Source organism: Juglans microcarpa x Juglans regia, chromosome 5D, assembly GCF_004785595.1.
Source record: "Juglans microcarpa x Juglans regia isolate MS1-56 chromosome 5D, Jm3101_v1.0, whole genome shotgun sequence".
Lineage (NCBI taxonomy): Eukaryota > Viridiplantae > Streptophyta > Magnoliopsida > Fagales > Juglandaceae > Juglans > Juglans microcarpa x Juglans regia.
In genome coordinates, this window is record NC_054602.1 from 24,303,195 (window position 1) to 24,326,716 (window position 23,522).

General features: G+C 37.2%; 1 protein-coding gene and 1 long non-coding RNA gene across 3 annotated transcripts; both read right to left on the minus strand.

Moving 5' to 3' along the window:
• Window positions 1-6,986: 6,986 nt before the first annotated feature.
• Window positions 6,987-22,069, minus strand: LOC121264443 (cationic amino acid transporter 2, vacuolar-like). Of its 2 annotated transcripts, none has more exons than XM_041167612.1 (15): window positions 21,654-22,069; window positions 20,911-21,112; window positions 20,506-20,590; window positions 18,889-19,029; window positions 18,643-18,761; window positions 18,437-18,533; window positions 17,407-17,579; window positions 17,170-17,236; window positions 15,726-15,884; window positions 14,593-14,863; window positions 13,301-13,412; window positions 12,220-12,332; window positions 11,558-11,633; window positions 7,303-7,470; window positions 6,987-7,266 (listed from the first exon to the last, which is right to left on the minus strand). In XM_041167612.1, exons 1-14 carry the CDS (start codon window positions 21,811-21,813, stop codon window positions 7,314-7,316), a joined length of 1,932 nt encoding a protein of 643 aa, XP_041023546.1. In that variant the 5' UTR covers window positions 21,814-22,069; the 3' UTR covers window positions 6,987-7,266; window positions 7,303-7,313. The 2 variants fall into 2 exon arrangements, with proteins under 2 accessions (XP_041023546.1, XP_041023545.1); XM_041167611.1 differs by having other exon boundaries at window positions 13,301-13,415.
• Window positions 15,044-15,719, minus strand: LOC121264445. The gene is made up of 2 exons (XR_005940500.1): window positions 15,589-15,719; window positions 15,044-15,555 (listed from the first exon to the last, which is right to left on the minus strand). It is a non-coding gene; the product is annotated as an uncharacterized LOC121264445 (long non-coding RNA).
• Window positions 22,070-23,522: the final 1,453 nt, after the last annotated feature.

Genomic DNA, 23,522 nt, shown 5'->3' on the forward strand with positions numbered 1-23,522 from the left:
TTGTTTTGAAGAAACCCAAAGAGATTTAAATCAACAATGCCCCTTGGTTTTTCCGTTGTTAGAACAACTGAACCACATCTCGCCTTCCCTCCCTCTAGTACGCATCAGAGAAACACCTAACTCCTCTCCCCATGTTGGTTCAGGAATCATCGACTTAGCAAAAAAGAGCAACCTTGTATAACATCTGGGGAAAGGAAAAGCCATCGTCGTCAACAAGGAAGAAGGCCAAAGGAAGGAATTCTGTATCAAAAAACTCTTATATGCAATGTCAAGCTATGGTAGCAAAACATCAAAGGGTGACACTGTTCATTTGCAAGCTCTGAGAAAGGATCCATGCAAGCAGATCCAGCCACCACATGGCAGTAATCCAAGCTCCCAGACAAAGCATCAGATCCAATTAAGGTGAGTAGCCAATCTTTCAAAATCAACAAAATGCTTCCTGTCCCTCTAGCAATTCTGTCTGCTGAAGAGTCTGCCTTCACCCAAGTGTCCAACTTGATTCCAAATAAGTCAACGCTTGGCTCAGAAATTCCCCACAATGCCCCTCCGAGCTTTCCTTCCAATTCCATGAAGCTCACACTCCCGAGCCCATTTAATGAATCCATAGAACCTTTCTCTGCCGAACCCAAGCCCAAGTCAACATTCATCAACAATTCATCTCCCAACTTAAAGATAAAAAAAGCCCATCAGAATTTCAAAATCCAAGCCATAACATATCTTTGCTTGTTAGCCCTTTAGGTAAGGCCTACTTTGCCTTTAACACTGTCCAGCTGAGTCCAACCCACATTTTCTCTCCAAATCACCAAACACATCCTCCCCATTCTGGCTCCCAGATTGCCCCTTCTTCCCCGATACAAACCCTAACAAAAACCAAAATGGCCTCCCCTACCATGATGCCTCATTGCCCAACCAATTTCCAAAATCAGACTATGAAGAAGAGGAAAAGCTCATCAGAAGAGAAGAGCCCTTCCCTCAATCCCCACAAAAAATGCCTGCTAAGTTCTACTATTCCAGTGATCGTTCAAGAGGAAGAAGATGTTCAAAAAGAAGGATAAGGGGCAGCCAACCTGAGAATCCCTCCAGATCAAAGCAAAGCAACTCAGCAACCAAAGAAAGGAAGGAATCAAAGAAAACAACAGAAGAGGAGCCTAACAATAGTCCGTTACACACCATATCAAAATCAACATCTGAATGCTACAGGTAACAAAGTCTAGTCTCAAACCATGAATCTTTTCCCTATGAATCCAATGACTGATGTGGCAGGGTCATCACTGCCACCTGAGGACCCATGAGACTATTATCATGGAATTGTCGACGAATAGCCCGACCTCATGCAATCAGATCAGTTAGGGCTAATATTAGGGTTTATAACCCTGATATCATTTTCCTTTTAGAATGTTTGTTAGTTTCTAATGATTGTGCATGTATTGTTAATAGGTTAGGTTATACTTATTTTGTGTTCTCTCCCCATCTTGTAAATGGGGGGGGGGGGGGGGGGGGAGGCGGGGGGCTTTTGCTCCTGTATCGACCAAGTGTCGATATAAAAAATGTTCATATCTCTAGTAATATTATTTCTGTTTTGGTGTATTCTGATTCTAGTCACTTGTCGTGGCTTCTCAACCTGGTTTATTGTCCTGCCCCATACAGAAGAAAGCAATTATTTTGGGATCTGCTTTCTGGTATCACATCATCATTCTTGGGTCCTACCTTAGCACTAGGGGATTTCAATTCCATTCTCTTACAATCTGAAAAGTTAAGGGGTAAGCCTTTTGCTCATTCCTCAAAACCAAAAGATCTCAATTTGTTCATGGAAAACTTAGGCTTTGTGGATCTAGGATCATCTAATCCAAAATACACTTGGACCAACAATAGATTTGATACCCATCAGATCATGGAGAGACTTGATAGAGGTATAGCTAACATTTCATGAATTGATCTATTCCCCCAAGCTATACTCACCACTCTCCCACAGATCTCTTCTGATCATGCTCCCATCCTTTTAGACACAACAAATAGGAAGAGTCATCCAAAATCCTTCAAATTTGAAGAATTCTGGATCCGGGATCCGATTATCTTCGCAGTTATCAAAAAGGTCTAAAATTCACAATTCATTGGCACCCCTTCATTCATCCTCTAAAAAAAAACTCAAAGCTACCAAGAAAGCCATTCTTGATTCGAATCATAACACCTTTGGTCACATCCAATCCAACCTTAAAGTCACGATGTCCAAACTTTCCTCTCTTCAAGAACAAGATTCTCAATCCTCCTCTTGCTCTTTGGAAGCCGATTTAAAAGAAAACATTAATGAGCTGCTCTTAAGAGAGAAATCCCTTTGGAAACAAAAATCCAGAATAACTTGGCTCACCACCACTGACCTTAACACAAAATTCTTTCATGCCTCCACTTCCATCAGACGTAGAAGAAACAACATTGATTGCCTCAAGTTAGGCAGGAACAATTGGACGGTAGACCAATCCATAATCTCTTCCAAGATCCAGGAACATTTCCATAAAATCTTTTCTTCCTCTCATCCCTTTCCACCTGATGAAATGGAACAAGGAAAATTTCAGATCGTGAAAATGATTTTTTTTGTAAAATTCCTGATGAAGAGGAAATCACCTCCATTGTGAAGAAACTCCCCCTTACCAAGGCTCCTGGGCCGGATGGCTTTGCGGGTCTCTTCTACAAAACTTTTTGGGAGGTTATTAAATTTGATTTGATAGCTGCTATAAAAAGTTTCTTTATTCAAGAAAAATTGCTAAAGGAACTCAACCATACAAATTTGACCTTGATCCTAAAAGTTGACAACCCCAATGATATTAACCAGCTCAGACCCATAAGCCTGTCTAATTTCTGCTATAAAATTATAGCAAAAATTCTCGCCAACAGGCTCAAAATCATCCTTCCCAACATCATCTCTTCGTGCCAATATGCTTTCATTCCTAGTCGTCTAATTCAAGACAATACTATTATGGCCCAAGAGATCTTCCACAAAATGAAAAAAAGAACTGGCAAACTTGAACAAATGGCCATAAAGATAGATATGGCAAAGGCTTTTGACTCCATGGAATGGCCCTTCCTGCTTGAAATTTTAAAACAGGCAGGTTTTAGACAACAATGGATCAGTTGGATCCAGGAGTGCATCTCAACAGTGACCTATTCAATCATAGTCAATGGTTCTCCACATGGTTACTTCCACCCAACCAGGGGTCTTCAACAAGGAGACCCACTATCTCCTTTCATTTTTATCCCAGGAACTGTGGTCCTATCTAGACTCTTTGTTAAAAAGGAACAGGTTAACAGTTTAAAGGGTATCAAGCTTTCTAGCGGCGGTCCCTACATCTCTCATCTTCTTTTTGCAAATGATCTATTCCTCTTTGGGTCGGCCATAGCTTTTAATGCTCAACAATTCTCTAAATGCCTTGAGGTTTATAATCGGTGGTCAGGTCAATGTATAAATGAGGGTAAATCTTCTCTTCATTTTAGTAGAAACACCACTCTTGTCTCCATTAATGAAGTAAAAAATATTTCCAATTTTAGAATTTCTCCTCCAAATTCTAAATATTTGGGATTACCTCTTTCCAATAGTCCCGATAGGAAAAAATTCCTGACTGAATTAATGGCGAAGATCCAAAACAAGCTTCAAGGCTGGAAATAAAAAAATCCCCTCTCAAGCTTTAAAAACTGTCCTCATAAGAGCAGTAGCTAGTTCTCTTCCTTCATATGTCATGTCATCAACCCTTATCCCAAAAGCAATAACCAAAAATCTGGATTCACTATTCTGTAGATTTTGGTGGGGATTTGAGGGCAATGGAAAAAAGAAATTTACTCCCAAGTCCTGGAAGTCCATTTGTTTACCCAAATCTATGGGAGGTCTTGGCTTAAAAAACATGTCTGCCTTTAACTCAGTCCTGGTCACTAAGCATGCTTGGTCTTTTTTCAATGGGTCAACAAGTCTTTGGAAGGATGTCATCTCAAAAAAATACTTAGGATCCAAATCTTTTTTGGAAATCTCTCCTAAATCCATAGATTCATGGTTTGCTTAAACAGAGAGAGTTTCTGCGGTCTAGTGTCTGTTTTCAAATCAATAATGGCATCTCCACCAAGGTTTGGACAAACCCCTTGGTCTCCTCCATCCTTGGTTCCATTCCCCTCCCGAATCCAATTACTAATTCTAATCCTAATCATAACATGACTGTCTCAGGACTCATTTTAGAAGAACCAAGACGTTGGAATGTCCTTCTTCTCAATACCATTTTCTCAGAATTTTCCTCAAGAGAAATCCAAAAATTCCCTCTAGCCAACCATAATTATCATCATGTTAAGGACAAAATAAAATGGCTTCCTCACTCATTTGGAATTTTTTCAGTCAAATCACTTTATCCTGCCCTTGTCAATGACAATAATGATCTCAATCTCAACAATTAGCCATTAAACTTGAAGAGTTTATGGAAATTGAAATTGCAGGACAGACTGAAATTATTCCTATGGAAAATAAGCCATAATATTCTTCCCACCAAAGCCAAGATTAACAGCGTAATTCATCTTGAGGAAGAGCAAATTGTTTGTCCTCTTTGCAACACTGAAACAGAAGACATTCCACATCTTTTCCTCAACTGCATTTATTCTAGAGTTCTCTGGAGACATTCAAAATGGCCAATAAACACCACCTCCTTTGCAAGGCAGCCCTTCATTAACTGGATAAAAAATATTCTCAACCCTTCAAAGTTCTTAAAGATTCCAGAGGAAGAAACTTATTCTTTTCAAATATTTGCCACCATTGCTGTGGATAATATTTGGTTTCTCAGAGACAAAAAAGTGCACAACCAAATTCCTATCTCTCCATCTCCCTTTGTTTTTGTTGAGTAAGTTCTCTCATCCTTTCATCAACACTCAACAGCTTGGGTTAATGATAATACCCACAAGCTAACGAAGGAAGATATGCATCCATTCAGTTTTTCTCTCATCAAGTTTAATGTGGCAGTTAGAGAGCAAGACAACAGCTTAGCATCTCTATGTTGGAATGACTCTGGATAATCTTTGCAATTACCGATTTTATTCCCAATGTCAGCCCAAATCTTGGGGAAGCTAGAGCAGCATTGATGGCAATACCCGAAGCAAAGAGACTGGGTCCGCAAAAAATATTACTTGAAGGTGATTCAAGCACCACCATAGCAGCAATAACAAATTCATCAGTTGTACAGGATTGGACCATGAGCCCATCATCAGTGATATCAAGCACCATCTCCTCTCTTTCAAAGAATGGAAAGTCAGGAAAATACATCATTTAAATAATCGATGCGCGCACAATCTAGCGCAATGGGTAGCGGTGACGCAAGTCTATGACAACATCCCCTTAATCCAAATACCCCTTGTTTTATTGAACTTTCATAGTGGGAAAGACCCCCCTTTTATCTATATAATTAAGCCTTGCTACTTTAACAACTACTGATGTATCTTTGGTATTTTCATATATAAAATAGTAGTCGACTTGCCTAAAAAGAAAAAAAAAAAAAAGTGGAGAACGAACTAAACTAATAAAACTTAACAAACCAATCAAATTACATGTGAAAAATGCAAGAATAGAGCTGCTGTCGCCTGTTGGTACTTGGTGCACCCTCGGCCAATTGTAACATGACACCTAATGGTTTTTAATTTACACTCTACACACAAGATTATAGTTTTCTAAAATGTCTAAGCCCTTAAAATTTCTAACCCTAATTATTATTTTTAAAACTACATCTAGCCACCACTCCGACTGCCAGTCTGAGAGATGCTTGGAGTAATCACAAAAATGACCACTTCAACCAAAAATACACCCGTGACGAATTTATTTATTTTTGGCCATATCTGAAAGCCCTTGCGGGGGTAGTGCTCGACCAGATTCGGACAAATATGAACGAATCTAAACATATTCGTTGTCAAGTTTGGCTAGATCCGGTGTTGGATCTAGACCAGATCGAATAAATCCAACGCCAGTGGATTTTTGGCAGCCAAACGGCCACCCCTATTTATTTTTCAAATTTAAATTCTAATTGTTTTAATTTTTAGTTTGCTAGGTTAGTTTGGTGCTTTGTTTTGGAAAACATTGTCACTCCTACTAGTTGTGCTTTGATAATCAATGTCGAATCTGGTCTTTTAATCGACTATATAAGAATTCAACGATTTTGTTTTGTATTGTTTTGTATCATCTTAGAATACTCGGATCCCAAAAGTTAGCAGGCAGACTCATGAACTATTTACGTGTATTGTATACTTACCATGACACATTTATGTTTTCAGTGATGTATACAGGTTATATTTATTAAATAAGAACATTTTATATTCATAAGATCAATATAATTCATGATGCAGGCTATCAACTTTGTCTATTTACAAGGCGGAGATCTACGATTCATATTAAGTTTATGTAGAGAGAGCATCAAATACTCACTAGGGTCTCTGCATACAAGAGAACTGTTACAGATACAAAAAGATTCCACAAAATAAATCTATAAATTGATGTGATTTCATAGAATACATTAGATCTACTTTATAATAAAAGTAAATTTACAATCTAGCGTACCACATCGAGCCACATCAGTTTGTGAATTTACTTTTGTGTAATCTTTTTGTAGCTAAAGCATTTTCCTTCACAATAATCTCATACAAATAATTATCAATTCAATAAATGGGAAGCCAAGCTTAAATTGCCTATTTAGGGTTAATCGGGAAATTGCATCACAGAGGGAGGGGAAGTTGATGACGACGACGACGATTATAATAATAAGAAGAAGAATAACAAGAGTAATAATAAAGCAAACCTTTTTGTGATGTCAAGTGTTTTTTGGGAACCATCACAAATTACTTCATGAGAACTAGAGCCTTTGTACTCAATATGTAGGGCACGGGAGTCTCGGTTAATACACAGAAATTAGTTATGGTAAAAACAGAAGGCAGTAGTCATTCTTTAATTTGTTATCATACTCAAGGGTGCACTTAGATTCTTATTTATTTATATAATTACTTGGACTTGCTAGGATCTTCATTTATAAATTATTTACAATGTTTGAACAAGCATCAAACCATCCACCTAGCTATGACGTACGATATAATATCGTACAACAACAGACTCATATTCCGAGTCCTTACCATAAGAATATTACAAACAAGGAACAGAGAGAAGGACAAGAATACAGGCCCTAGGACTTCCATGGATAGAACAAAGAGATTCTTCTATAAAACAAAGATACATAAGGACCCCATGTAGGGGGAGAGAAGACGTACATAAGGACCCCATGTAGGGGGAGAGAAGACGTACACCCCTTCAGAATTTAAACCAAAATGCTCGATGGGCTAGCATAGATCTCGTCGGCATCAGCTACTGTCACATAGATTGCATCCCGCAGCGAGCTGTGTTTTCGGCCATAAAATGCATAAACAAGCACTCCTACTACCAACCACAATGAAACACGAGCCCAGGTGGCAGCTCTGACAAATGAAATATCACGATCAATATGAGAAAGGGAAAAAGAAACTTACACATATGGAAGCTATGAAATAATATAACCGGTTGAGAAAAGTGCTTGAAATCAAACCGAATACACTAAACACGAAAATGCAGGTTCAATTACAAGATTACCAGCTACCAACATGGTTTGATTCTGCTGCCAATAATATTTTTCTGATATATAATGTAAATTCATATTCAAGGTGCAACCCAAGTATAAAGGAAGTGTACAATAACATATTAACAAGAAACGCCCCACTATAGAGGAATGAAGTAAAAGAACACAATTCCATGAAATCTAGAAACAGAATTCCTAGAAGCAAAACCCAACTATAGGTATGAAGATGAACACCATTGTACGCTGCCACCCGTACATAAAGAGGAATTGAACAGAATCGCACTTAAGTCTAAGGCTGCAATCTTACAATCTTCAAATGTCCAAACATTGTCATATACACTACATCAATCATATGCGAGCCTTCTTTCGAATCTCTAAGTTGCTATGGCTACTAATTGGTTAATGCCCATAAAGCCATCAAATCCACCACCTACCGGGCCACACATAATCCCAAAAGTATGAAATACAGATTGCCTATATATCTGTAGCCACATTGCAGTGAAGCAAAGAAGATCAATACTTCCTCCATATTGCTTAAACATACAAAACCGGTCCATTATCAAGATAGAGAAGCGCACCATAGAAATACAGTGAGCTATCCATCCACACAAGGTCTCCCTAAAAACCATATCTTCTCAGCACATACATCAGAAAGCCCCAATAAACATGATCATATGCCTCTTCTAAGTCCAATTTGCAAAGCACCCTTGACACCCCCAAATTTCATTCTGTTGTCAAGGCATTCATTGGCAATAAGGACAGTCTAAGATCTAATGCCTCTTGATTAAAGCATTTTGTCTCCCAGGGATAATATTGTCTAAAACTGTTTTCAGCTTATTCTTTGAGATAATGGCACTAAAGGTGGCATTAAGGCCCCTTCTCAAGCTTGTCTTGTGTATGAAACTTATCAGCCATGTTATTTCTATAGTTCGAATAAGCCATCCAGTGGAAACTTTTCGTATTCTTATCTCCCTCTTTTAGCAAAAGAGACCTTTGCTTCCTGTCTCCAACTCACCACCTCCAAAAGATGATCCTCTCCAACTCAGTAGAGATTTCAGATGTCCTGACACATCAAGCCCCCCGAGCTCCTCTATAAGGAGTTGTTTTGCTTCTCAACATGGCCAAACACCTCCTCATTCCATCTCTTCAAATCTATCCTCAGAGCTATCAATTTATTGGCCAAGATAAAACTAGAAGAACATTGGAAATCATGACAACAACCACTGTCTTAACTTCTCTACAAATCTCTCAAATTCGAGCCACATGTCCTTAAACATGAAATACTGTTTACTAGGGAACATCATCATCACAATTGAGTAATAAAGGAAAGTGGTCCTAAAATAATCTAGAAAGTCTCCTTTGAGTAAATCTAGGATTTGGCCTTCCGGATCATGTGAGAGAAGGAAATTACTGATTCTAGATCATGTCAGAGGATCTTGGTTACCAGAAAAACTGAAAATTTCCTCCTACAAGAGGTAGTCCACAAGGCCCTGTTTGAAAATAAAGTAAAACAACTCTGTTATTGCCTGGGAAAGTCGAGTGATGGTAGATCACTCGCTAGAAAACGAATGATATATAAATCACCCCAGTTACCCCACAATAAGTTCCACCACTTGATCAAGCCTACCAATTCATCCCAAAGTACTCGTCTATCATGATCATTATTAGGACCATAAACATCCTTAGGGCTCATTCAAAGTTCTCATGAACATTTTCAACACTGCATGCTACTGTATTCTCCACTATCCTCAGTTTTTTTCACCGCCTTCCTATCCTAATGGGCAATATCCCTCGGGAAGTTCCTCTCACGCCCAAATAACAACAATTCAAATTTGGCAACTCCACAAGCTTCCTTGAAAAGCCCCCATACAGTCTCCATTTTAGTCTCTTAAAGACATAAAATATCATCCTTCCACTCCCCAAGTAAATTATTAACCCTCAACCGTTTGTCCATATCATTCAGCCATCATACATTCAAGATAATATCTTATGTTTCATACACCAAAAGATAACCCCTTCCCTTTCCTCTACCTCTACTAGAGGTGCCGCCCTTATTATCATAATTAATGGAACATATTGATTAATTCTCGTTTCCTCTATTCAAATATTTGGATGTCAACATAGGGATTTTAATTGGAGTCTTTTGGTGACAGCAAGCTTTGATGGTAATAAACAAAGCCATAAATTCTTCCTCAAACCACTCAAAGGACAATTCCAAAAGTTATAAAATCCTTCTACCTTCTGCAAAACCAACTCCAATAATTCCCATAAATGTGAAGCAACCTCCTCGATGACAGCAATGAGGTGCAATTAAATGGTTCATAGTAGCTTGAACCCTCCTAAGTAAAAGGAATCATATCCCCTCCTTTACCACCAAAATTTGGCAGCCCAACTCACTCTAACACAATCAGCTCAATATAACCCTCTTTACCACCTTCCCTGAGGCTATTTGTAGCTAAGTACTCTCCAAAGGCCCTACATCTTTCACTGGCAAACCAGCTTGTGCCCATCGGCGTGGATTGATAAAGAAGCTTGAGCTCCGACGTCTGCAGGTGCATCCACACAGAAATGCTGGTGTCATAAGTTCTATTAGTTTTTCCAGAGATGGAAATGAGAGTGCTGATGGCTTAGGGGCTGGATTGCGCTGTACAAGAAAGAGTGCATTTAGATCTCTAGCAAAGTCTGCGACGTCGATTTTGACAACTGAAGACAACAAAACTACACCCTTAACGAAGGACCAGAATCTACATCTAGGTTCACTATCAAGGCTGATCATATGCCCTGAACCTGGGTTTGATTCTTCAATTACCCACCATTTTGGGTTTGGGTTGGGAATGAGACCTGACAGCAAATTCCTTACCCTTTTCTTCTTTGGTATGGGCCTTTATATTGAGCCTGTTGCGAGAGATGTCTCTAGGTCCAAAGGAACTCATTGTGGCTAGGCTGCCATGACCCATCTTATTGGAATCTGGTGAAATCAATTATTATTGAATTTTAAGACAATTTCTATAGCATGTTCCACCTTCAAATAAGCCAGCTAGCTTCTAATTGATACCAGAATGCCAAGGACGCACCTCTCATCAAATTCCTTCTCGCCACCCCCCCCCCCCCCCACGCACTTCGCAGGAGTGTTTGTAACAGTTTTCGCACCTGGAAATTATAAAATGCTCTTTCTAAATATCACTACATATAATTTCGCAGAACTACCCAGATTGGCCATTGAGAACCCACCACCTTCGCATACAATGGACTTCTAGACTTGAAGAGCCCAATCTTAACTACATTGCCTTATTTTTCTTGCACAACCCGTCAGCAAAAACCACTGAGGGGCTTATAAGAAACATAGTTATGCTCCCATGGCCAATGAACCTTCAGAAAAAAAGCTTCTACCTTGTAGAGCTTCATGCCAAAAGCTTCTCATCCCTTCCCATCTCTTCCTTCTGGAATAACTAACATCCCTGAAACCTCCCCCATACTCTACAAGAGCCAGAAAACGACTGAACAAGTTGGAGCAATGTTGCACAAGAAATGCTCTGTTTCCTCGTGGAGAAGCTTTTGTGAACTCCCTTTGCCCACCACCCAAGTCAGAGCCTTCACCGAGGATATCGGCCACACAACACTTACCCTTCCCCAAAGACACTAAGCGGTGATCACCCCTGCTTCTTTCAGGGATATGAACAACTGTTTTCCCTTCCAAGCCGAAAACCCTCACCACAATAAAGATTCAGTTGATAAAGAATGAAAAATAAATGTGAAAAAGTGTAAACAATACCATCGGCAGAAAGAAAGCTGACTAGAAACGAAAATTCTGACGAGATTCACCATAAATTAATAGCCATCAGAGATGGAGGGGAAGAAAATAAAACACGTTTACAATATCAAACCAGCCAAAAGAGCTCTTGGTGGTGTAAATCAATTGTAAACAGCAAACAAGTTCACCAGCTACTCACCCGAGATTAACCAGTAAGTAGACATTGATAAGAATGCACGCAATAGGTAGCAGCGGCACAAATGGGCAAATGAAACCTGAAGAGAGATCAGTATATATTATCTCATAAGTAGAACTGAAATAAAATAAAATAAATAGCCCGTGTAGAAAGGTATTTCCATTGTATAGGCAATTTATGCATGCTCAACATTTAGCGCTACTTACTAAGTGACTTAACAAAGCTTAGCACAGTGGTCCCACATATATGCTTGGTATTGGACCCCCAGATTTGAAACACATACCTTAACAATAGATTGGTCACGAGAATATCATGGGACACTTCAAAAAGTTCAAAATCATCTTGATACTATGTTCTTCATCGGGTACAGATACGACTGGTAGCCTATACCCATTGTCATGTTGTGCAACCACGAAATTCAACACATTCTTAAATGAGAAGTGCTACAGACACAAAAGGATTACACAAAAGTAAACCCACAAACTGACGTGACTTCATGTAATCTGTTAGATCTACTTTACAATAAAAATAACTTTACAATCTGAAGTACCACATCAAGTCACGTCAGTTTGTCAATTTATTTTTGTGTAATCAGTTTGTCAAGACGTTCTTACAGACTGACTTTGTCAAGTTTTCAGTTGTACAAGTTAAAATGGTGAACATACCTCCTGCATGCCCAAAGTTGTGCCTCGCATCATCCTGATCTATACAGGTCAGCACAACCAGGCCGGATAAGAGAAATGTACCACCAACTCCACACAATGTGAAACGAAGAGATCTGCAATTCAAATAAACGATGTTATAAAAAAATAAAAAGTGAAACCACATACAAGATATAATCTGTTAGGCTGTAGAAGGGGGGTGGGGCTGAGGGCAGGTAAAAGAACTTCTGTTGTTTTATATGCAAAACGATAATTTATTTTCTTTTCTTTCTCCTTTCCTCCCTGTGTATGCGTGTTTGACTTAACTGCATTGACCTCTCTCTCCCTCGTGCACATGCACACACAAACACTAACAAATCTTGCACGAAAATTGATTAAAGCTAGTTGTGAACCAGCACAATGTGTGCAAAAAAATTATTAAGTTTCAGTTATATTCACTGATTATTAAGTTTTTAAATATGACCTTCCATTAGTAATTTTAATTCATTATTGATAGATTAAAGAAAACAAAATGTTTTAGACTTCCTTATGATCATTTAACACAAGAATGGACGATGTGACTTAACGGGTCAAAAGCTATTGCTCCAAAAAGTATATATAGAGGAAAGAAGATAAACTATTTAAAGATGAAAAATGACACATGAATGGATCATATATGTTATAGACTAAAAATAGCAACTTATCATGGTTGCACAAAGTTATAACATGTATAACAAAGATAGTCTGTAACAAGACACAGGAACAGATTGTATATGTTATAATAGAACGTTCTTACAGACTAACTTTCGAAAAATTAAATATGTTGTAGATTACGATTTTCTAATAACTTAAGCCTTTGACCTAATAACTAATCAAGATGTTAAAGCAGGAGATCCTGCACTCAAGTCCTATTCCTTCGTTTAAAAATTTCATATCTTTGGCCCACATATGGAGAAGTGTTGGAGCCTAATAACTTAAACTACTGGGACAAAAGCAACTTATCATCTTGAGAGAAACTAAACCATTTTTCTACTGATTTGATACATACATCAAGGACTTCTATTCTTGAAACTAATGTACTATGATATTCTGCAGCTATACCCACCTGGGTAGTCCCAAATTTGAAGCTGCATATGTAAGGAGTAAAACCCCAACACATGTGAACATGATGGTCCAACCCGCAATTTTCCTCCTGTTTTCCTCGTTCAGAAATACATCTGCTATGATAGAGGCGAAGTGAAGAAAATTAGCAATAAAACTGTTCTAGATGACAGAACGTAAGGTAACAACATAATGTAGATCGTATGATGTGTCCAGTAGTCAGGCTGAGCCAATACTCAAATATCAATAATTGATGAGGTTTCCAATTTTATTCAATATGGATCAAGTCTATGAGCAATATAGATTCATACTGTGTAAGACAGCTTGATGTTGACACATTGCAACATTTTGATATTGACAGAAATTAGGTAATTGTCATTTCTGGCAAATTGGCAGTAATATAAATAACATGCTAGTAGAACCCTATTTCTTTTAGGTCTTCTTTTTCTGATAGTTTCTTTTCTTTCCTTTTCTTTCTCTTTATTTTCCTCGATCAATTTTGTCCTTAGCATTGTCAACTTGATATTCGAGCAATAGATTCCTACTTTAAAAAAAAAAAAAAAAAAAAAAAAAAAAAACAGAGCGAGAGATTCGTAGAACAAGACAAAAGGGAAAAAGAAGAAAAGGTTGGGTTGAATGGTTGTTGGCGTCATCCAAAAGGATGCTAATGTTGGCTAAGAGAGGAAGCTCATAGCTTGATAAAAAACACATCGTCATGGCATCTGTGTGGTTGTTGATGGTCACAGCTTCGCATTTTTCAGTTAAGGAAAAGTAAAACTGGAGTTGTCAAGATTTCACTCTTGTTCAAACCCTAGTTTTCTTTGTTCTTTTGAAGTAATCCATGGTTTCACGTCTGTTCCATGACAAAGTCTAGGTTTCCTATGGCAATGAAGAGCTTTGCAAAACATGTGTTTGGATTACAGATTTGTTGGAAATTTTTAAAACTTTTGAGAACACTTTAAAATGGGTTTTATGGGGTTTGTGAAAGTGGTAGGACTCATCAATGTACGTTTTTAGATTGACTTTTTTTTTTTTTTTTGAGATCTTTTTGGGGGTTGAATATATGGTGGACCCATTGAAAATAGTTTGGGGAAAAAAGTCTTTGAAAGGGTTTTTTGAGTTTTGTGAAAGTTGTTTTGGGTAGATATTTTTGTGTAAAGATGTTTGGATTGAGAGAAAAAATTTGGAGAAATTTTACAAAAACACTCTTGTTGCCAAACATCACCTTAATAAAAAAATGCAGGGTGCATCTAACGAAGAGACTACTGAAGTAAGAAGTGAGAGCAGCTAACTTACAATTGCCTAAAAACAGATTTTTTGCAAGAGAATATTCAGCTGAAGCATCCTCTTTGCCAAGTAAAGGTTCAGCAGCATCTTTAGACTGGCCAACACTAACTTTAGGGTCTTCTCCATTTTTCTCCTGGCTAATCCTACCATATCGTGATGATGCTGAATTAATTAAACCCTGAAGAGACGAAGGCAACGGCACCTCGTCTGGTGGGACATATCTGAGTATCAATACAGATATCGCCACCATGGTGAATGCAAGAAGTGTACCCACACTGACCTGCAAATAAAAGACAGCTATCAACGATGACTCAATACGCAATGCTCATTCTTATCATGTTCTAGAATGCAAATATTTATAATTTCCATTCCTCAACTAATTTTTGGCACAACTTAGGAGCCCAGCAAGTCCTGTTAACAGGGCCTGCCTTAGGAACGGCTAAGGCAGAACACTACCCTACCGATACCTTTTTACATCCCACAGCTTTGGCAGATCGCTTAGCCTTGTTCATCTAAGGTGCAAGAGTGCTCAATCAGTGAGCTATTATGCACTCTTTCAAGGGTGGCGGGCGGGAGCCTATCAAATTGGTATGGTAGGGCGCAACTAATTAGAATCCTGATTGGGCCCAAAATAGATACCACAGAAAAAGGGATTTATACATGTACACACGCAATCATATAAATAAGGGCCTTCCCAATTTTTATGCTAAAATTTGAGTCTAGTTTTAGAGAATTTATATTGGTCCCCCCTTCTCCCATCCTCCATATATGTATATTCACAACTATTCTCATACTTATATGTTCACCTATCTCTGGTTCCTCCAATCTTTAAAACCTGGGTCTGTCCCCCCCAATGAGAAATAATGAACTTCAACAAGACTATCGTCCACATTCCAAAGATGGTAAATAATACATGTAGTAAATGTTACGTGCTTATGATTAATAAATGGTTCCATCCAAATGCACTACGACCTAATAAATGGTTCCATCCAAATGCACTACGACCCGATCAAGTAAACAAAAAATGTTGAAGTACATAAGTTATTTAGACTTCTATCACTATTTAAGCACACTAGTAGAAGAGGTGATGAGCTCCACTATATAAACACATTTGATCCTGGTAGCTGCAAAAGTTAACTCACCATCCCAGCCAGCTGTGAAACATCCATAAAGAATGCCAAGATCGCAGAGCCAATCCCAGTCACTATAGTGCCCTTCAGAGGAACTTGGGTACGCCTGTTAACATCTGAGAAAAATGGTGGCAGCAAACCATCTCTAGCCATAGCCATCAAAATTCGTGGCTGAGAAACAAAGAAAGATGAAAGACATTTATATAAAATCTAGCCTGAGAAAATAGTAATCCTCATTGGTGATGGCAGCAACAGAACATTGCCGAACATATATACAAGATTTGTTTTTTATAAAAAAGTATAGGAGAAAAGTCAAAAGGTAAAAATTACAATGGCAGCTCTCCCTCATCTCAAGCCATCAATTAATCTATGAAGGTCTGCCTAAAGACTCTTGATGTTGTGGCTTTAAAGAAACTCCAACAATGTTTCTTAAAAATTATAGCAATTTTTTATTCCAAAATGTTTCTTAACAATTATAGCAATTTAAAGACACCATACATACTACATATAGTAATGGAAAATTTATTTCTACTAAACACAAAACAAACAAAAACATAAATGGTTCGGTCAGGTTTGTGTAGTTGAACTCATAATCACAGTTAGAAATATATAAGAGAGAAATTTAGCGATCTTGTTTCAACCTTAGGATGAATATCTGAAATAAATGAATCCTTCAGGGCTATATCATCCAAACGAGGAGGTGAAAGAAAGAATCATAGCAGGTAGTTTAGCCTCCTTTCTTGCTTTTGAGAAAAAAAAATGCTAAAACATTTTTGCACTCTTACAAGTAGAAGTTGAGATCATAGATTCAACAGCTGTCGAGTACGCTTGTAACTTACTAGTTTAGGAGAACAAAAAAGTGAAAAGAAAAACAACTATCAGTCACTTAACCCCAACCATAACTTGAGTCTTTGCTCCACTTTGTGGTAACCGATTATTCATTTAATGAGCATGCCTACCCATGAAAAAAAATATGAACGCACACCACCAATATTATATAATTATTTTCTAATCAGAATTAACTTTTTTTATTAAAAAACCTAACTTCTATGTGAAAATGATTATTTATGGAAAAGTACGTGACATCACTGACATGCACATCCTTTGTTGAGCATGCTATATTGCCTATTTGCCAATACGTGTTTCTGGCCGATATCCATACCCATGACCATATATGTTACGCACTCTGATCAAAAGCAACTTTGTCTGCAAGTTTTTTATTAATCTTATTTGAGATCTCAAGTGTACAGAAAACATAAGGATAAAACTTATATTGAAGATTTCATTATTTATCCTGCAAAAGTTCTAGAAGTTAATTCCACATAAAACTCTAGATGAGTCATTGGTAGATCATTTCCAAAATTTCCAGAACAATCAGAGCTGTCAATCATATATACATAGAGTAATTAACCTGTGATACCATATATATGATACAAAGATGGTTCCAATTTTATACCTGAGGAAGAATGGCACCCAATAATGTTGAGCAGAGAGCAGTAACAGCTCCTATAGTTATGATGTAACTGTAATCACAAGCAAAAGAATGGTTTTCAAGGTACAAAATACAATTTACCCAAGGTACAAAATACAATTTACCCACATACTTATCAAGATAAAAGACATACATGTTACACGCCAAAAATTTTATAAAGGACTGAATGCACCAAGCAATTTAAACAAATTATTCACTTACGCTGCCCATTGCATTCCATTGCTAGCAAATGCAGAGGAGATGGGGGTGTCAGGATCCATTGCATAATAAGGTACTAAACCAACAATTACGACAGATACCATCATATATAATGCACAGCAAACAAACAATGAAGCACCAATCCCAAGTGGCAAATCTCGTTGAGGATTCTTCACCTGTTGAGTCAATCAAGATGTGGTGGTAAACTTCACATTCCCTTTAATTAAATCCATATACAAATAAAATTTTTATAATCGCATAGACATATACAAATCAAGGGGGAATGTCACCGGCCAGCCCCTTTTAAAGGACTTTTAAGGAGCAAAGGAAAGCTGGTTCTGACGTTCAAGTTTTATTTGGGATGTTTCACCTGATGAAGAGCTCTCTTGGAACCTTGATTAGCTAGTCGTAGTTGAACCAAGTCTCACTTTGTCGTTTATCTAGGATAGGTTGCTGCTGGTTCAGTTTTAATAAAGTTTTATCAAAGTAGGAATGATCTGGTAACTTTTAGATTTGCTGAAACAGACTCTAAGTGGACCCATGAGTCTTATTTATGTTTTCAAACTATTTTCTATTTTGTTTTAGCTGTTTCTTATTATTTAGTATTATTTTTCATCTTTTGTGTTTAGAAATCAGTCTTTCTACGGTACGTTTCAGGAATAGCCTATATAAGGACTTACAAAATCTGTCAGAGATTAAGTTTAATCATACTTCAGCAGCTTTCTTCAAGTTTCAAGGGTGTGATTGCCCACGCTTTTTTTTCCTTTAAGTTTAACACACCAATGGCTGTCAAATTTCTTCAAGATTTATTTTTTATTTCTATAAGTAAATTTCTTCAAGATTTAATATTTTTTATGTGACGCCGCAATCCCTAATGCTTAAAAATTAAATGCCATCTGCAGAGCCTTCAATAATTTATCATTTAACCCAATATAGTTTGAACTTCTAAAGATCTTGCATCAATTTGATATCAGAGTAGCACAGTCCTGCATCACAAATGGCAACATATTGTTAAAAGGGGAAACAACGTTACCTCCTCAGCAGTGCTGGCAACTGAATCAAAACCTATATACGCAAAGAAGACTGTTGCAGAACCAGCAAGCATTCCATCAACACCGAAGGGAAAATACCTATATAATCAATCAATATTTGGGGGGGCAAAGGAGGGAGAGATGAAGCCAACTTAATTTTAGAAATCAATCAAATCCCAGAAAATATACAACCAGGGACAGGAAATACCCTGTTGGAACTTCATATCCAGTCCATCCAGACTTAAATCCCAAATAGCCACCAGCTATTATGACAAAAATCATGGCACATACATTTGCTGTAGTGACAATGACTTGTGCCCGTGTACTCTGCAAAATTTAAGTGCATAAACTAATGACACCAAATAAAATACTTTATAAATGAGAGGAAACCCTGTTTGGAACATTTGAATACATAGAAACATAGAAAAGAAGAAGAGCAAGATGCATAGTATACCTCCTTGATTCCAAAACACAGTAGCCCAGTAACAATAAATACAAGAATTGCTGCACATGGGTCAACGACAATATCAAGCCCAGGAATATGTTGACGTGCTATAAAGGCAGGCAAACTATCCCCGCCTCCAAAAAGCAATGCCTACACAAAGAAAAGACAAAAGCATCATTCTATCCATCTTTTCATAGTGGTATACTTGATTGACCCAGTAGCCCATGTGAATAACTGACTTAGATGAGACCAGACTGTTGAGAAAAAAAAACCTACCAACTATCATTCTACTGCCCATTTAAAATAAGAAATCAATACAACATTATAACAAAGGGTTTTTTTTTTTTTTTTTTTGGTGGAGGGGTACGGGTTTAATTAGGTGATTGATATGAAGTATTATAGTGCTTTGGGAGGTTGGAGCTCTAATGAGGTGAATGGGACTTATGGACTTGAATTATAGAAAAATATTAAAGGAGTTGGGGGAAGTTTTCACATGTCAGATACAAGGTGGGCGATGAGTCAAAGGAAAAATTCTGACATGATATGTGGTGTGGAGATCAACCTCTTAAGCCTTTTCAGATAATTCCGCATTACTGAGGCTAAGAATGCACTGGGCAAATCATTTGCAGCCTTCAAATAAATTTCCTCAGTGGAAGGTGGTGTTGCATGTGTAGGAGGGATGGAGAAACCAGGGATCACCTCTTACTCCATTGTGAGGCAGATACACCAAGTAGCAAGCAATTTTTGGTCTCTTCAGGCTAGGAATGGGTGATGCCTAGATGGGTGGCAGATTTATTAGCATGTCAGAAAGGAAGGTTTGAAAGTGATCATAGTACTCTTGTGGAGATTGATTCCAATTTGTGTAATGTGGTGTATATGGTGGAAAGAAATAATCAAAACTTTGAAGATAGAACAAGGACAGCAGAGGAACACAAATCTATATCATCCAATACAATTCAGTGTTGGATGATTGCCCACTTCTGTTTCTCTAGCTTCGTTTCCATAATTTTCTTGACCCCTTAACTTTCTCCACTTAAAGTGTATTTGACGCATATTTGGATGGTGCTTTTTGACCATTAACAAAATTAATCGTTTATCAAAAAAGTATTTTATTGGGAGATTTGCAAATGCTCAGGACCTTGGATTCTCAAGACTTAAGACACAGGAACTAAGCTAATGATGGATATCTAATTCTATGTCTAATAATCTAGACTTAAAGATGAATATCATAATATAAATAAAGTTCACTTCATGCCTAATTACATTTATTTTCCACTGAAAACATAAATGGTATTGAAAGGACCATCAATGGCATTATTTACATGTCTTGTTTCACAATTCTTTGAGCAATTTTTATGGACCTATTGCACATACTTGTTGATTTCCTAGCGTATCAGAAATTTTCCCTACATATCTATAGGTATCGCTAGATCAATAGAGAAGCTGGTAGTTTTCACTTGGAGAACTAGTAAATCTAAATCATGAATTTGTGCAGAAAAATCTAGAATAAACAATCAAGACAAACCTATACCAGCTTAGCAAGAAAATATAAAACAACCAAATGCTCTGAGCTAAATGGAAACAAACACAATTCAAATTAAAGTGGTAGAGAGAGAGTCACTGCACCAGGTTTGGGGATATGCCACGAGCAACAGCTGCGCCACCTATTGTATATTCCAGTATCAAGGCCCAACCAATCAACCAAGCAACACTGTGCACAATGACAGTACACAGTACTAAAATCATCAATAGGTGTATTTCAATGTTCTCAGGTTGATAACACTTATTTATTTATTTATTCAATCTCGTAATTAATCATGGGACCAAAAACTACATATGTGCATTCCCAGAAAAGAATTTACTTAAAAGTAGAAGTTTGAGACCCCAAAATTTTACCAAGGAAAACTGGCAAAATATCCTATTACTGCAAAATGAAGCACAAATTTTAATTTATTTTCCTGAAAAGCAAGAAATGCTTCAAGATGATGTCCACACATCACTCAAATGATTTAAGAAGCTGCAACAAATTACCCTTCTCCAACACATATGTATGAATAGTGATAGGCGCTCCCAGCAGATGGGCAACGACTAGCAAGCTCAGCATAGCAAAAGGCAGAAAGAGCAGCTGCTATTCCAGCTATTAGAAAGGAAATGGTAAGGGCAGGTCCAGTATGCTCTCTAGCAACCGTTCCCACAAGAATATAGACTCCAGCTCCAATTGTTGAGCCAACTCCTAATCATGTTGTATAATAATTCAAGAGTAAGCGATGAACAAAAAGGAAAAAAAATTTGGTAGATAAATTACAATCTAAAAAGCGGATTACAGCAGGAGTTCACAATCCTAGTTGGGAATTAAAATATATATATAATACACACACAGAGGAACATAACAAGGAATTCAAATGCACAAACGTTACCAGTTGAAGAATAAATTAGAAAACAATACACAAATCTGAGATTTAATTTGAAGACTGTATATATAAAAGAAGTGGCTTAAGCAAGCTGCAATACCTATACTTCCAAAACCATAGCCATAAAACAGGAAACTACACGTCCAAGAAACTAGATTAAGGAATCTAAATAAAACTAACGTATAACAAGAATTTATAACATATCAAAAGAAATTGAAAGGATACAAGCACTAAAGTTCAAATCACGAATATGATATAAATGCATAGAAGAGCAGAAAAATGTAAACAGAACTGAACAAATAAAGAAACGCAACAATCAGATAAAATAAGATTAAAAGAAGAAAAAGAAACCCCAAAAAATACCAATAGCAATCAGATGAGGAACAGACAACTCCTTGGCCAATTGTTGACCCCCTGGCTTTACGCGAGCAGAATCCACCTGCTTCCTCCTAATCAAAGTCCTAACACAACCCCATGAGCCTCCCTTGCCAACACCTTCTTGTGAGTCAACCAAGAAACCCATATCAATCACAAACCCTCTGATCTTGTTTTGTTCTCCTTTCTGATCCTAAAGAATTCTTACAAGCAAAGAAAATCTACGGTGAACCTGCCTCGCATCCCCCGCAAAAACTCTTATTAGCTCCGGATTCCCTGATCTTTTATAGACTTTAAGAGGGAAGCGGGCAGATTCTGTGAGGAAAATACGTTCTCGTTCTTCCCCCTTTGCTCTCCCAAGGTTTTGGATTTGGTTTTGAAAAGGGATGGTGGTTCCTTTCTTTCAGATGACCTTTTAGATTATGTATAGAGATGCTGACCAAAATGGACCGATTGTCTGTGTGCTGCCCTGCTGCCCACACGGGCAGAAGGGACCCCACTCGGGCTCTACTAGGATGTCGGGTTTCGTCGGTAAGCTCATAATTGTGAGGGAGTGGACCCCACTGTCTTATGTCTTTGTGGGTCCCTTCTCTTTGCATTTTTTACAAACATGTGATGTTCATGGCGCCTGGCAGGCCATCAAACTGGAATAATTAGTAATTAATAGCTAATGCTGTTGTGACTTGGAATGAAATTCCGTGTCACCATAATTCATTCAAAGTTGGTATATACGTTACTCAAGCGTGGCAATGTTTTACGGGTAGGATAGATATTTTTTAAAATTTTTATCGAAAGTTTAATGTTCTTAATTCAAACGTTCTTATCTTATAAAACCAGTTTTACGGAACACCTTTCAAGTTTCATTCAATTTCTAAACACGTTTGCCGACCATTTCCAAAAGTATGCAATGATCACCTTCTCTGCCTAAGTTTTTTTTTTATAATTATTTTATAATTGTATTTTAAATGGAAGATAGTTGTATAAAATTAAAATTGATTTTGCCTCCATATTATTGATATGGTAAAATTATATTTATAAGAAAATATTATGTCATTTCAATAGTGTGGGAGATGTATCATTAACATTATCTTGTAAGTATAAGTACGGGTGACAATATGTGACACAATTCGTTAACCCAACACAAACACAATACAAAATTAACGGGTTTGAATTTGATGTTAATGGGTTCAGGTCAAAATAGGTTAACTCGTTAATACATGATTTATTAATGGGTCAACCCGCTTGACACGTTAGTGATCTGTTTAGACCTATGAAATTTTTTACTCAAAATTATAATTATATTCTTTTTAACTTGAAAACAAAAATACCCGTAATTTTGGTGTTTTTATTATTTGTATTGTAATTTTAGACTTATGTAATTAGTTTTATATTTTTGAAAAATATTGTGATTTTAACTTTTATGTGAAATTATGTTAATTAGATCAAATAGATTATTTGTGTCAATTCAACACATTTACATAAACAAGTCGTGTCATGTCGTGCCAATATGTTTTTAACTAATTTATAACTGGTCAAAACGGGTGGTATCGTGTCAACCAATTATTTTAATAGGTTGTGTTAGGGTTTAGAAATTTGACCCGTTAAACTTAACGGGTCGTTTTCAAATTGACTCATATCTTATAATATATACGACTTGACACGATACGAATACGACCCGTTAAGCTCTATTGAGATTTTTACAACTTTTTGAGTGAGCTCATAATAGTGAGGAATTTTGAGTGAGCTCCATTATCTTATATGAAAAATTCTACTTATTATCTCCTACACCACATACTAATAAGTGATTTATCATTTTTGTTCTTCTATTTAAACATACATATATTGATGTGTAAATAT

What these genes read in the sequence shown, in the direction of transcription:
- LOC121264443 (XM_041167611.1), bottom strand. Translation starts at nt 21,813, where the DNA reads ATGGGTTTCTTGGTTGACTCACAAGAAGGTGTTGGCAAGGGAGGCTCA. An exon ending in TGTGTTTTGGAATCAAGGAG is followed by an intron (nt 18,762 to 18,888) that starts GTATACTATGCA and finishes TAAATTTTGCAG; the next exon opens with AGTACACGGGCACAAGTCAT. An exon ending in TGGGTGCCATTCTTCCTCAG is followed by an intron (nt 15,885 to 17,169) that starts GTATAAAATTGG and finishes TTTGTTTCTCAG; the next exon opens with CCACGAATTTTGATGGCTAT.